The sequence below is a fragment of the Typopeltis vanoorti genome, chromosome 22 (assembly GCF_054136105.1).
Source record: "Typopeltis vanoorti isolate ZY-2024b chromosome 22, IOZ_Tvanoo_1.0, whole genome shotgun sequence".
In the NCBI taxonomy this organism is placed as follows: Eukaryota; Metazoa; Arthropoda; class Arachnida; order Uropygi; family Thelyphonidae; genus Typopeltis; species Typopeltis vanoorti.
Window position 1 is genome coordinate 58154507 of NC_143570.1, and position 12597 is coordinate 58167103.

Here is a 12597-nt window from a genome sequence, read left to right on the forward strand (position 1 = left end):
TGGGTTCGCCCCTTTCTCCCCCCTTAGCTAACTTCTATGTGTCCTTTTTCCCCTATATGGGGCAAATTACAGGTGCAGTGAATATGGTATACTCCAGGGTGGGCCAGTGGAGGGAGGGAGTGGATCCTTGGATGAGTTGAGTAAGTTCTTTAATTTTGGAGGAGGTTTAAAGGTGACTTTAAGGTTGTATTTTTGCAGTATTCTGTTTATTTTGTCTGATATTCCTTTAATATATGGAATGGTTACAGTTTTATTGTAGTCTTGTTTATTTTTGTTTTTAAGTGAAGTCTTGTACAGAATGTTGTTGATAGTATTTTGGCTGTAACCATTTTTTAGGAAGGTATTGTTGACTGTATATTTCACTGTGGTTAGTACGTGTGTTTTTTAGTGATGAATTCACCACAGGTTTCATTGTATAAAAAAATCTTTAAGTGCTTGTTCATTGGAGCAAATCTTTAAAGCCCTGTTTTTTTTTTTTTAGTGTATTAATGATCCCTAGTTTTTGTGTGTATATATATATATATATTGGCCAGTATGTATCGGTTTCTGGTAAACAGTGAAGGAAAGACTGCCAGAAGATGTGTGACAAGTGTTATCTAGAAATCAAAGTGTGTTCTGCTTTTCAATCATAATTGTGAATTGTATGAGTTAAAATAATTATTTATAACACGGTTGTAGAGTATATAATTTGTGTAAAATGAATTTTGATCTTCTTCTCTACATCAATTCACCTATATCTATCTTGGTCATCTACGTTTTTCTACCATTTTTGCCTCAAACAGTTGTTTTGCTAATTGTCCACCTCTCATTCTGCTTAAGTGACCCAGCATTTCAGATTACCTCTACTTATGCATTCTTGCATATTAAAAATGTCAAGATATTTTTTGATATATTCATTTTTAATGTGGTTATTCTATTCAAGCCCCCACCTTTTTTTTTACAATAAGAATCCAACCCATGAATGAAAGGCTGGGATCCATAGTATATCAGGATTAGTAGCATAGATGAACAGAGATTAAATAATCTGGAATTGCTGGTCAAGAGAACAAGTAAACTTTTTTCAAGTCACTTATGATGAAATTCATCTACACTATCAGAAAACATCCTTGCTATGGTGGGATTTAAACCCACAGCCTGTTGGTGAGAGACAAGAACACTATCCACATGGCCAACCAAGTCAGCAATCTATCACTTTTCTAACTTTCCTCAAACCTTGCAATATCTGTGGTCCAGCGTGGATCAACTGTTTTTATTTCTAAATCAACTCTGCCAGCAAATAAGTTAAAGTTGGTTTGAACACTGCCATGTATGCTGCTAGCATTAGTTGATTTGTTTGTAATTGTATATATTCAATTGACTTCTCACATACTAGTCATAATTATTCTATTATGTGATGCCAATGGTTCCAGAACAGCTAAAACGAGTAATCCATTCACAAGAATGCAGCTAATGTTTCTTCCTCTTCTCTGCCTATTTTGACAGTTCCTTTTTTTGTTTGTTTTTTTTAATAGATTTTCCAAATTTGTCCCAACTATAATAGATCTGAACACCAAGAATGAGTTCAAGAGGTTAACATTGGTATAGGGTAAGGAACTAATTTTAATATCCATTTCAACATCAGTTTTAATGCCACTTTAATTATGTTGTCCATACAGATTATACATAATCTGTATGGACAATTATGTACAATATAATTTAACTTAATTACAAACACATTTAACTTCAGTTAAATTAGGTGTAATTAAGTTAAATTATATTGTACATAATTTGAAGGATCTTTTAGTAGATCCTTCAATTCCAACTACTGATTTGTGGTTCAAAAGTTTTGAAATTTTGAACCATCACACATTTAGTACTGTGGATTAAGGGATCAGGTATGTTTGAGTAAAAGCAATTTATAGAATCCATCCACCACTATTAAAAGTTAAAAAGCAGTATCACTATTGGAATTTCACACTCCATTAAACTTATGTACAGGCTCTGAATGGTCACACATCTCCAAATGTACTGACTTAACAGATGACCATACATACAGAGTACTATACAAGATTAATTCAAACTAAAATGATTGAAAATATGCAAAGTCCATAAATTATTTTAGCATAAATTTCATAAGAGATATTACTTTAGAATCACCTTTAATGATCCCCTTTTCTCTCAGACTTTCCATTGTTGGCCGTTTAAGGAAAAAGAAACGTAATTTATCTCTTATTTTCTTTTTGCGTTCAGCAGAATTCCCAGCAGCAAGCTCTTCACTGCTACCTCTATTACGGCATTCTGTGGTTAAAAATTTTTTATAAAAGTAACTAATTTATTTCCTATATTAAAGCATACAAATCAAAACTTTGATATCAATGCAATAAAATGCCACTTTTAATAGCTTTATATTAATTTTAGACTAGTATCAACTCTAAGTGAACTACTCCAGATATGAAAATAGAACATGAATATAAATATTCTTATTATAAAGTAGTGTTTAAAAGTGCTGCTATTTGATCAAGATTAAAAATAAATAAATAAATAAAAAATGATAACCTAATTAAAAATAAATAATAGCAATAATACTCAAAGACCTCCATAGGAAAGAAGAGGGATAAAAGTGAATTCAAACGAACATCAGCCCAAATAAATATGAATTCACTGTAAGTTGAGGCAGTTCACTTTCTAGAATATAGAGAATATTGTTAAAATTTGTGCTACACATAAATATAAACCTTTCCATTACCCTTGAACCCAACTGCTATGTCATGAATGGTTGGTTGCAAAAGTTTTTAGGTGGTAAATGAATTTCATTCACTGCCACTTGAAAACTATCACCGCTTTTTGGACACCAAAGTGGCTTGTAAAGTTTTGGGTTTGGTCTCTGGATTATCTAACCCCTTGGCCACTCAAAATAGTAAAAGTGCAATGATTTCACACGCAGGCTATGTAGAAGATATGGATGTGAGTTTTTAGATGTGTGTTTGATGGCAGAAAAGATCTGTATAAGAATGATGGCCTGCACTTGAATTCATTTGGCATCAGAAGCCTGGAGAAATTACTTCTTGATATGAGACTTACTGCAGAGAGTCAGGGAAACTAGATCATCAAGGGAGGAATGGGGGGAAATGTGCATGAAAATTCAGCTATGGTATACAAATGAGATAAAGATATGAATGCCTTTAAACATGGTTATGTATGTGGCAAAGGAGTGGAAAAATATGCTTTGGATTTGGACCTTTTAAGTATGTCTGGGGAGGGAAAAGAGAAAATTCTAGAACAAGACCAAATACATTGCATATCTAATTATAAGAATAGGCTAGGTCGTAATTTATTATGTCTATACACAAATGCTAGGAGCATTAGAAACAAAGGGGTTGAGTTTGTTGCTTTATTGAATACGATGTGGCCTAAGATTGTTGGCATTAGTGAAACCTGGCTATCAAAATCAGATATGGTAAGTATCTGATTTTAGTGAGTGTAACAAATATACCATTTTTAGGAATGACAGAAGAGATAGGAGAGGAAGAGGAGAGTGCTACTAATGATATCAGATTACTTAAGTCCAGTTAGGGTAGAAATACAAGAAAACAATGAGGGCAACAATGTTCCATGTAGTGATGAGTTTGAGTCTATTTGGTGTGAAGTGGAGGTTAACAGAATGAAATATATGGTGGGGTATATTGCGACAGACCTGCATCTCAGTTGTAGGGGACAAAGAAATGCATCGCCAATTTAGACTTATGGGTACCAAGCGAATGATCATTATGGGTGACTTTAATTTTCCAAACATTGATTGGGTAGAAGAGAAATCTGATGATCAGAAAGAGCAGGAATTTATTGAATTGTTGCGAGATAACTTTCTCAAGCAGCATGTGAAAGAAGGAACTCGAGGTCAAAGAGTGTTGGATTTGCTCATAGCATCAGAAGGGATCTCTGTTAAGAATATGGCTATTTTACAACCAATTGGTGACAGTGCTCATGCTGTTCCTTCTTGGGAAGTATCTACTTGTATTGAAATTCCGATTAAATCAGGCTACATGCTAAATTACAAAGCTGGAAATTATGATCAACTTACAAGAATACTATCTTTGGTCCTGTGGTATCAGTTACTGAATGGAAAGAATGTCAGCAATGCATGGGAATCTTTGAAAAAGTGCTTGAATGAGGCGGTATCTGAATGTATCCCTAGTATTCGAAGAATAAATAGGTTAGGAGTGAAATGGATGTGCAGCCTTATTAAGCTAGAGATCCACAAGAAGAAGTTGATGTGGAAAGAATATCGTGAGAAGAGTGAGAGGAGTAATGAAATATATAAAGCTCAGGTCAGAAAAGTAACAAGCATTGTGAGAAAAGCTAAAACGGAGTATGAAAAGAAATTGAACATGCAAGCTAAAGGCAATCCAAAAGAATTTTATCGTTATGTCTCAAGCAAAAGAAAGAATGAATGTGGAAGAATAACTTTATTGAATGCAGATGGTACACGAGTGTTGGAAGCTAAGGAGATTGTTCAGTTAATGAGTGCTCACTTTGCTAAGATATATCAACCAGGTGTATGTAGCATGGTGCTACTGCTACGTTAGATGAAGAGTTATGGGTTCATGAAAATGAGGTTGAAGAGCTCTTGCATAACCTGGATAAGAATTTGTCAATAGGAACAGATGGAATATCTGCCTGTTAGTTAAAGGAATGTTCAGCTGAATTGGCTAGGCCTTTCACACATTTGTATAACTTGTATCAGCTCAGGAATGATACCACAGGAATGGAAGGAATGTATGATAGTTCCATTGCACAAGGGTGGTGCAAAAACTGATGTGTTTAACTACTGACCTATTAGTATCTCTGGTGTGGTAGTGAAGATTTTAGAGAAGTTGGTAAGAACTCGCATACAGAAATGGGTAGACAAGCATTCTATACTATGCAGGGAACAGCATGGGTTTACTAAAGGAAGGTCATGTTTTAGCAATTTGCTCATATTTTATAATAATGTTACGGCCGAGTTGGATAAAGGGAATAGATACACTATGATAATGTTGGATTTTTCTAAGGCATTTGATAGGATACCACACGATAGGCTGTTATGTAAACTGGAGAATATGGGACTAAAACATAATCTATTGACTTGGATCAGGAGATGGTTGACAGACAGATATTAAAAAGTGGTATACAGTGGGTATAAATCTGCCAGATTTAAGGTAACCAGTGGTGTAACTTCAGAGTTCAGTCCTTGGGCCATTATTGTTAAATCTATACATTAATGACACCAAACAGGGTCTATCATCAGATTTGCAATTGTTTGCTAATGATGCAAAGATAGGTAGAGCAATCAGGGATGCTACTAATATTCAGAAATTACAAAATGATTTGAATAGACTGGAAATCTGGGCTAACGAAAATGGCTGTCAGTTTAATGTTAGTAAGTGTAAAGTTATGCATTTTGGCGTGATTAGAGTTCCAGCGGCATATTATATTAGTGGGGTTATGCTACAATAAACTGAAGAGGCAAGGGATCTTTGCCTCTTCAGTTTACTGTAGCATAACCTGAAGCAAAATATTGATGGATTCTTATCCATCAATATTTTCATCAAATATTGATGGATAAGAATTCAAAGTTCAAAGGTAACATAGCAAAAGTTACAAATACAGCTCAGAGAATAATTGGTATGTTGAAGCGAACCTTGACATGTAAGGATAAAGAAGCAATTTTGCCTCTTTATAAGGCTTTGATATGACCACACTTGGACTACTGTGCACAGATTTGGTCTCCCGGGTTCCAAGGGGGGGGGGGGGGGAGATAAAGAAGCTGTGGAAAGAGTGCAAAGAAGAGTTACAAAGATTATATCCGGATTATGGGATTTTGATTATGAGGACAGATTGTGAGTGGATTACAGACTCTGGTTAACAGGAGAAGGAGGGGTGATATGATAGAGGTCTATAAACTTTTGAATGGGTGTTACAGCATTTCAACTGATGAAATTTTTCGTTATATGGAAGGCAAGGAGAGAACACAGGGGCATCCATGAAAGTTAAGGCTGTTCTCAGTCAAGAAATGGTGAAGAGCTAGGTTTTTCTCCCAGAGAGCAGTGAGTGAGTGAAATAATTTGCCCTTACAGGTAGTGAGTGCATCCAGTGTGAATGAATTCAAGGATAGGAATGATAGCTGGGCTGGGTAATTTATAGTCTCCCTCAATGAGTCCTTGACTCCCCGGAGGTCTTAGATAATAATAATATATGGGTACACCGTTCTGGCAATTCGTATAGTAGGGGTATGTAACTCTAACCAAGTGAAAAATAAACTTTCAACATCTTTCTCTAAATTCAGAGTAATTTATTAAAAAAGGGTGGCACACCATTTGGCAACTCCTATAGGTAGAGATGACCTGTTAATGCTTCTGCCTAGTATCTCTACTTGGGCCTGGCTCCCACTGAACAGACCTCAATAAAGGTCGAAACTAGTCTGGGTTGTGGCCCTTCCCTTAATGCATAACATTTGACATATCCGCAAGGAGATGTGTTTTGCATTATGGGAGATACTGAGATAGGAGTGTTGGTAGCTTGCCCCACCTTTACAAGGAGTTTCTGGTGTTGTACCACCTTACCCCAGTCCTGAAGATACTTTCAGGCGCAAACTTTGTTTGCTCACACTTGGATAAAGGATTAAACTAAATTTATTATTATTTTCATCAAATAAGTTCATTTCACTTAAACCTTAGCATTATCCAGGTCTACCTACTCACTGATGAGACCTCAATAAAGGTCGAAACCGGTCTGGGCAGTGATCTCTCCTCATAATGTAAAACAGTAATACATCTCCTAGCAGCTGCATTATACATTATGAGAAAATATTAAGGATAGTGATGGATCTTGCTCCACCTTTGCTCTGAGTTGCCCTAGTGTTGTACTACCCAGGTGTTGACTTATGCTTGGACTTGGTGATAGTTCTTCGGCAGGAAACTCTTAGATTTCGATAACAGAGTTTCGTATCCATGTTTAAAATAATGAGGAATTTATTATCCCCTTAACTTAAGCTCTTACATTTCTATTTTCTAAGGCACTTTTTACTATATCAATCCAAATATATTTTGGTTCTTCCTCTGGATCTTTTTCCTGCCAACCTGGCACAGAACACTTGTTTTGCTAAACTTTCCTTTCCCATTTTGTTTAAGTTACAATACCACCTGAGATTAGCACTGCTAACCCATTCCTGGATGCTAACAATGTTAAGTTCTTTCCTAATATCCTCATTTTAAATATATTGTCATCAATGTCACCTGTTCACATTCCTAATCTTTCTTAGGATTCTCATATCTCTGGTCTCTAGTCTTTGGTCAACTGTTTTACTTCTGACCCAGCTCTTAGATCCATAAGTTAAAATTGGTTTGAACACTGTCTTGTATACAGCTAATTCAGCATTTTGACTAATTTCACTCTTATTCCATATAAATTTATTCAGTTGCTGTTCCCATATTTAATTTACCATTTTCACTAAAAATCTTGCCTAAGTAGCTGAAATATTTTACTTGTTCTGCAGATTCTCCATTCATGATGCAGTTGATATTTTCAATGTGTCTACCTATTTTCATTTGTCTTGTTATTGCTGCCCTTCAATACCAAATCTATTACAACAGTTATTCAATTAGTCAGGGAATCTTGCAGACTTGTACTGGATTTATTTAGAAGTATAACATCATCTGCACAAAGTAAAGAGCTGTGATTAACATCTCCAATTTTGATGTCAGGTTTAATACCCCTTCCCTCCATAATGTGATCGATATAGATAATAAATAACAGGAAGGATAATGTACATATTTGTCTGACACCAGATTTAACATTACACCATCTTCCTGCACTTCCTTCAATTCTAACTCCTGAACTTACAACTCAAATAAACACAAAAGTATTGCTTGATATAATTGACATCATACAACTGTAGCTTTTTGAATAGCTTTTCTCTTGGTACATTGTCATGTCTTTTCCAGATCTACAAAACTTACCTGTCAGATTATTAATTTTATGGCTATTTAGCCTATTTTTGTTTAGGAGTATCCCTTTTATATAATCTCATTGGCTTTTTACTCAATTTTAGGGCATTACATATCTTTGTAGGATGCTGTTGGCTGTTTTCTTAATCAGCGGCATTCTGGTGGTGATATACATTAATCTGCTGTTAAAGGAAGGAAGTATGATTGAAAGGAAGGGGGTTTGAAAAAAAGTGGGGGTAGAGCGATGTGGGAGAATTACTGGCGAGACAAAGAGTATGTGAACATTAACCCAGGTTTTTTATATATATATATATATATATATTATCCTTTCCTTTTACTCCCCTTCCTTTCAATCATATTTCCTTTAAAAACAGCAGATTAATGTATATCGCCATGCACTGGGATGTCGCTGAATAAAAAGACAGCCAGCAACATCCTACAAAGGTATGTCCAAATTTTCCCTCTTCTATTCTTTATATATCTATTTAAACTTCAGTAATGAAGCCAATTGAGTAAAAAGCCAATGAGATTATAAAAAGGGCACTCCTAAACAAAAATAGGCTAAATAGTCATAAAAATAATATTTACTTAGAGGAGTAACTTGGGAATTTTCCCAGAAATAATACCTTTAACTATAAATCTTTGTTATATTCCCATGATTTCTCAACTATTTTTTGTAAAGTGAAAATCTGATCCTGACAGCCTCTATTTGGCCTGAATCATAAAATAAAATCTTGCTGATAGTGTTGCCATCTGTGGTGGAGGACAAGAACTTTTCAGTCAACCCTCATAGTTTTACACAATGTTTAGCCTTCTTACATTTGTCTCTGTATTCTCTAAGAGCACAAGCTGACTTATTCGCCAGGAACTTTCGATATGCTTTCTTCTTTTCCTTCACTGCCTCTTTAACTTCCTGTGTCCACCATGGAATTCTAATTTTTCTATCCTTGCAGACAACCTCACCACATGCCTCTCTGGCTGAATCAATCAATGTTTTTTTCAGAGCTTAACACTGAATCTAAAAGGTAAGATTCCTGTTCTCAAACTCTTTAATTTTTTCTTCAATAATGTTTGTGTATTTTAGTCTACAGTTCACATCTGAGAGCTGCTCAACTTTTATTCACTTTAAAACTTTCTTACATGTTCTTCTTTTCAATATGAAATTCAATTTTATCCTACATAAGACTAAATGGTGATCACTTCCAATTTCAAATCCTCTGTACACTTTAGTTCCCTGCACCAGTGAGAAAACATCACTATCAACATTAACAGTCAATAAGACTTTTCTTTTTCCTTGCTTCTTCTTTTCATGTGAATTTCTGCACATTTTTATGTTGGAACATTGTGTTAGTAATAACCAGTTCACGCCCTGAGCAGAAATCCAACAACCATTTGCCATTATTAGTTTTGCTCTTTTCTCCAAATTTTCCCAAAATATTTTTGAATGTCTGACAATTATTTCCTACTCTCCTATTAGATAGATCCCAACAAGGACCAACTTTTCCTTGTTCATTGTGTCAGCTGCTTTCTAAAGCCTCAAAAAATTCCTCCACTTCTCCCTCCCTTAGGGACCATACACACAAATAAGTCTCATTGTCCAGTTCCCCATTCTGATATTTGCCCACATCACTGCTTGAAAAACAATGGGGGGGGGGGGAGAGGCTTGTTTAACCGGGCGATGCCGCTTAATTTAATTTTTTGAAAGCTTTTTTTTTTCTGTTAAGATTATCATTTCAGTCTTCAGATATTTATTTTAAGGTTTAGAAGAGCTTTCTTAAGTATGTTTTAAGGATCAATAATTATTACCTAGTAATCAGCATAAAAAAAAAGAAAAAAAAGCATGTTTTTAATTCACTTTACAGGATAATCTAATACACTGATTTCCTCCTCCATTCCATTTTATTATTTCCCTTCAGTATATATTCAACAGAGTTGTAGACAAGAGCATATCCATGTTTAATTCTTTAGTTTAATTTAAAGACCAAAATTCAATAGCATCTGAACATCATCTTCATATATTCATAATAATAGCCTCTTAGAAGGTTACAAAATATTTATCTTTATTGGAATACATTAAATAAAATTTCATTATTTATTTTTACCTTAGCATTTTTTTATTTTTTTTGCAAATTCTGTACTTTGAGCATAAAACAATCCAAGTATTTTTTTAAAGTTTTTTATTTAATATTCTACAACTATATCTTTTGCAACATGATTTCAGGTTGCTCATGCCTATTTTTATGGTTTTCTTTATTACCTTTTTTTTTTTTCATAAATAGGATTTACTATTGCTCTTTTCCATTCATTTGGTAGGATTCCTGTTGAATAAACTTTATTTAAAAATAAGACTATTTGTAAATCTTATTCCTGCATATTTATATAACTTTGAGTCTGAGTTATCTTCTCCTGGTGATTTTCAATCCCCTCCTTTCTTTCCACTATTACTTCCATTATTTGTTTGCAAAATGTTTGAATTGCCCTGCTTATATTTACTGTTTCTCTAATATCTGTACTTAGATATCTGCACATACAAGAAACAATTTGTGGTATATTTCTTTATTTTAATTGTTTTTAATTTTATCATAATATATATTGTTACAATAATTTTTTTATTCTTTCCTAAATTTTCATTTGCTGCTGTATTTATTATTGCTTCTATATTATGTCTCTTTCTACTTTGCTCATATAGCCACTAGCAAGTCAGTGCAACTGTGTCTGGATTAAATGGCTGCAAGAAGGGAACTGAGAGAGTTTCAAAGAGGCGCATTGTGATAGGATGCCAGGTTGCAGGCTTATCTGTTCAGCAAATTGTTGACAAATTGGGCCATTCCAGGTCAACAATCAGTGATACCACACCGACGGAGTCAACTGCAAGTGCTACATGCAGTGGACAACCCATCACACTCACCAAATGTAACTATAAGATGCTACAAAGGATAACACGTAAAAACTGATGATCGTCAGCTGACATGTTGAATGTGGAGTTCCTGTCATCCACTGGAACACAAATCTACATGAAAACATTCAGAACTGAGGTTCACAACATGGGTGCCTATATCAGAACTGCAATATGTAAGCCTCACATTGCTCCCACCTACAAGCAGCATAGTCTTCAGTGGTGCAAAGAGCATGTAGAGTGGAACATGGAAGCTTGGAAAGCTGTGTTATGGACAAACCCATCACACTACACCCTCTACTGAGCAGAGAGAGAGACGAGTCTGGATGTGGAAGATGTCCGGTTAACATCTCTTACCGGAGTGTATAATCCCAACTATGAAATTTGGAGGTGGCAGTGTGATGGCCTTGTCCTCCTGTTTACTGTGCCATGAACACTAGACTTCGAGAGGTATCTAAACATTCTGAACAATGCAATGCTTCCTACTCTGTGACATTTCTACAGAAAAGATTATTGTCTCTTTCAGCAAGACAATGCACTATATCATAAGACTGCTGCTATTGTAACTGTGTGGTTTGTGAACATGAATGTCACCACACTTGACTGGCCTCCAAAGACCCCTGATCTTTACTCTAATGAACAGCTGTGGGATGAAATGGAGTGTCAGGCAAGGTCAAGAGACATCTGCCCCAAAACAATCCAGAATCTCATTACATACCTACACGAAGAATGGTTCAAAATTCCCACTGATCGCTAGTGTATGCTTGTGGAAAGTATGCCCCATAGGATTGCTATAATCATTGCAGCAAATGAAGGTCTTACATGTTATTAAGGTGGGCACCATGGCTGTTTGTTCCTCACACTATTGTGTCCATTCACCTCTTTCCAAGCAGTGTATATTCTAGCATCTAAAGAAAATTTATGTTTTTTCATCTAAAATAAAGTGATTTTTAACTTACTGCTAACCAGTAAAAGGTTTTATTCAAAAATAAAAAAGTGCACAAATAAATAATTAACAAATAAGTTAAACACAAATAATCGAAAGGGTTATTATTGCCTATAAAAATAAAATATACTTACGCTTTGCTGATTTGGAGCGTGATATTTTATTACTTTTTTTACATTCATCTCTTGGTCCTTCTCGGTCTGGTGTATTCTCTTTGCTTCCATGAATAATATCAGAACCTAATGGCTATAAAAATACATAACTTATACAGGACTTTGAGGTTCAGAACTAAGTTAATTACATAGCATGAAGTTAATAACTTTACACTCTATTTTAAGGGTAAATATTGCTGATTCCTCCACCCCCCTCCCATCATGTTTTGCTTGCTTGTAACTTCCAAGATTCAATAAAATACATCATTTATAACAAAAACTGGGTTTTAATTTCTTTGCATACTCTTGAATGATAAAATCTTTCTAGGCTAATTTCCCAAAAGTATTTGATTTGTTGTTCAATATTATTAATATATCAAAACTGATACTGAAAGGCAACAAAAAGAAAAAAAACTTGGCATTTCTAAATGCTATTAATGTTTTTCTTTATGTTCCATTAACAAAGCTATCAGTCATAACTTTTTTTTTTCAATCCTGCTTCCTTCTATTTTGAATTAGAAAGGTTCTGCTGCTTTATTACCCAATGAGCAATACAACTTTCTGGCCACTTCCATTTCATCTAACTATTCAAACGATCTTAGTAAATTTCCTTTCCCTATCATTCTAAACACATAACATTCA

The 12597-nt window shown here is 34.8% G+C and overlaps 1 protein-coding gene across 3 annotated transcripts in view; it reads right to left on the reverse strand.

Annotated features, from left to right (window-relative positions):
* Positions 1-12597, reverse strand: part of LOC150094438 (rho GTPase-activating protein 12-like) — a 413607-nt gene that overhangs the window by 117509 nt on the left and 283501 nt on the right. For all 3 annotated transcript variants that reach the window (XM_090412339.1, XM_090412341.1, XM_090412338.1), the window contains 2 exons: positions 11938-12049; positions 2137-2277 (listed from right to left, as the gene is read on the reverse strand). In XM_090412339.1, the coding sequence (XP_090268465.1) occupies positions 2137-2277; positions 11938-12049 (253 nt within the window). The remainder of the gene's footprint in view (positions 1-2136; positions 2278-11937; positions 12050-12597) is intronic.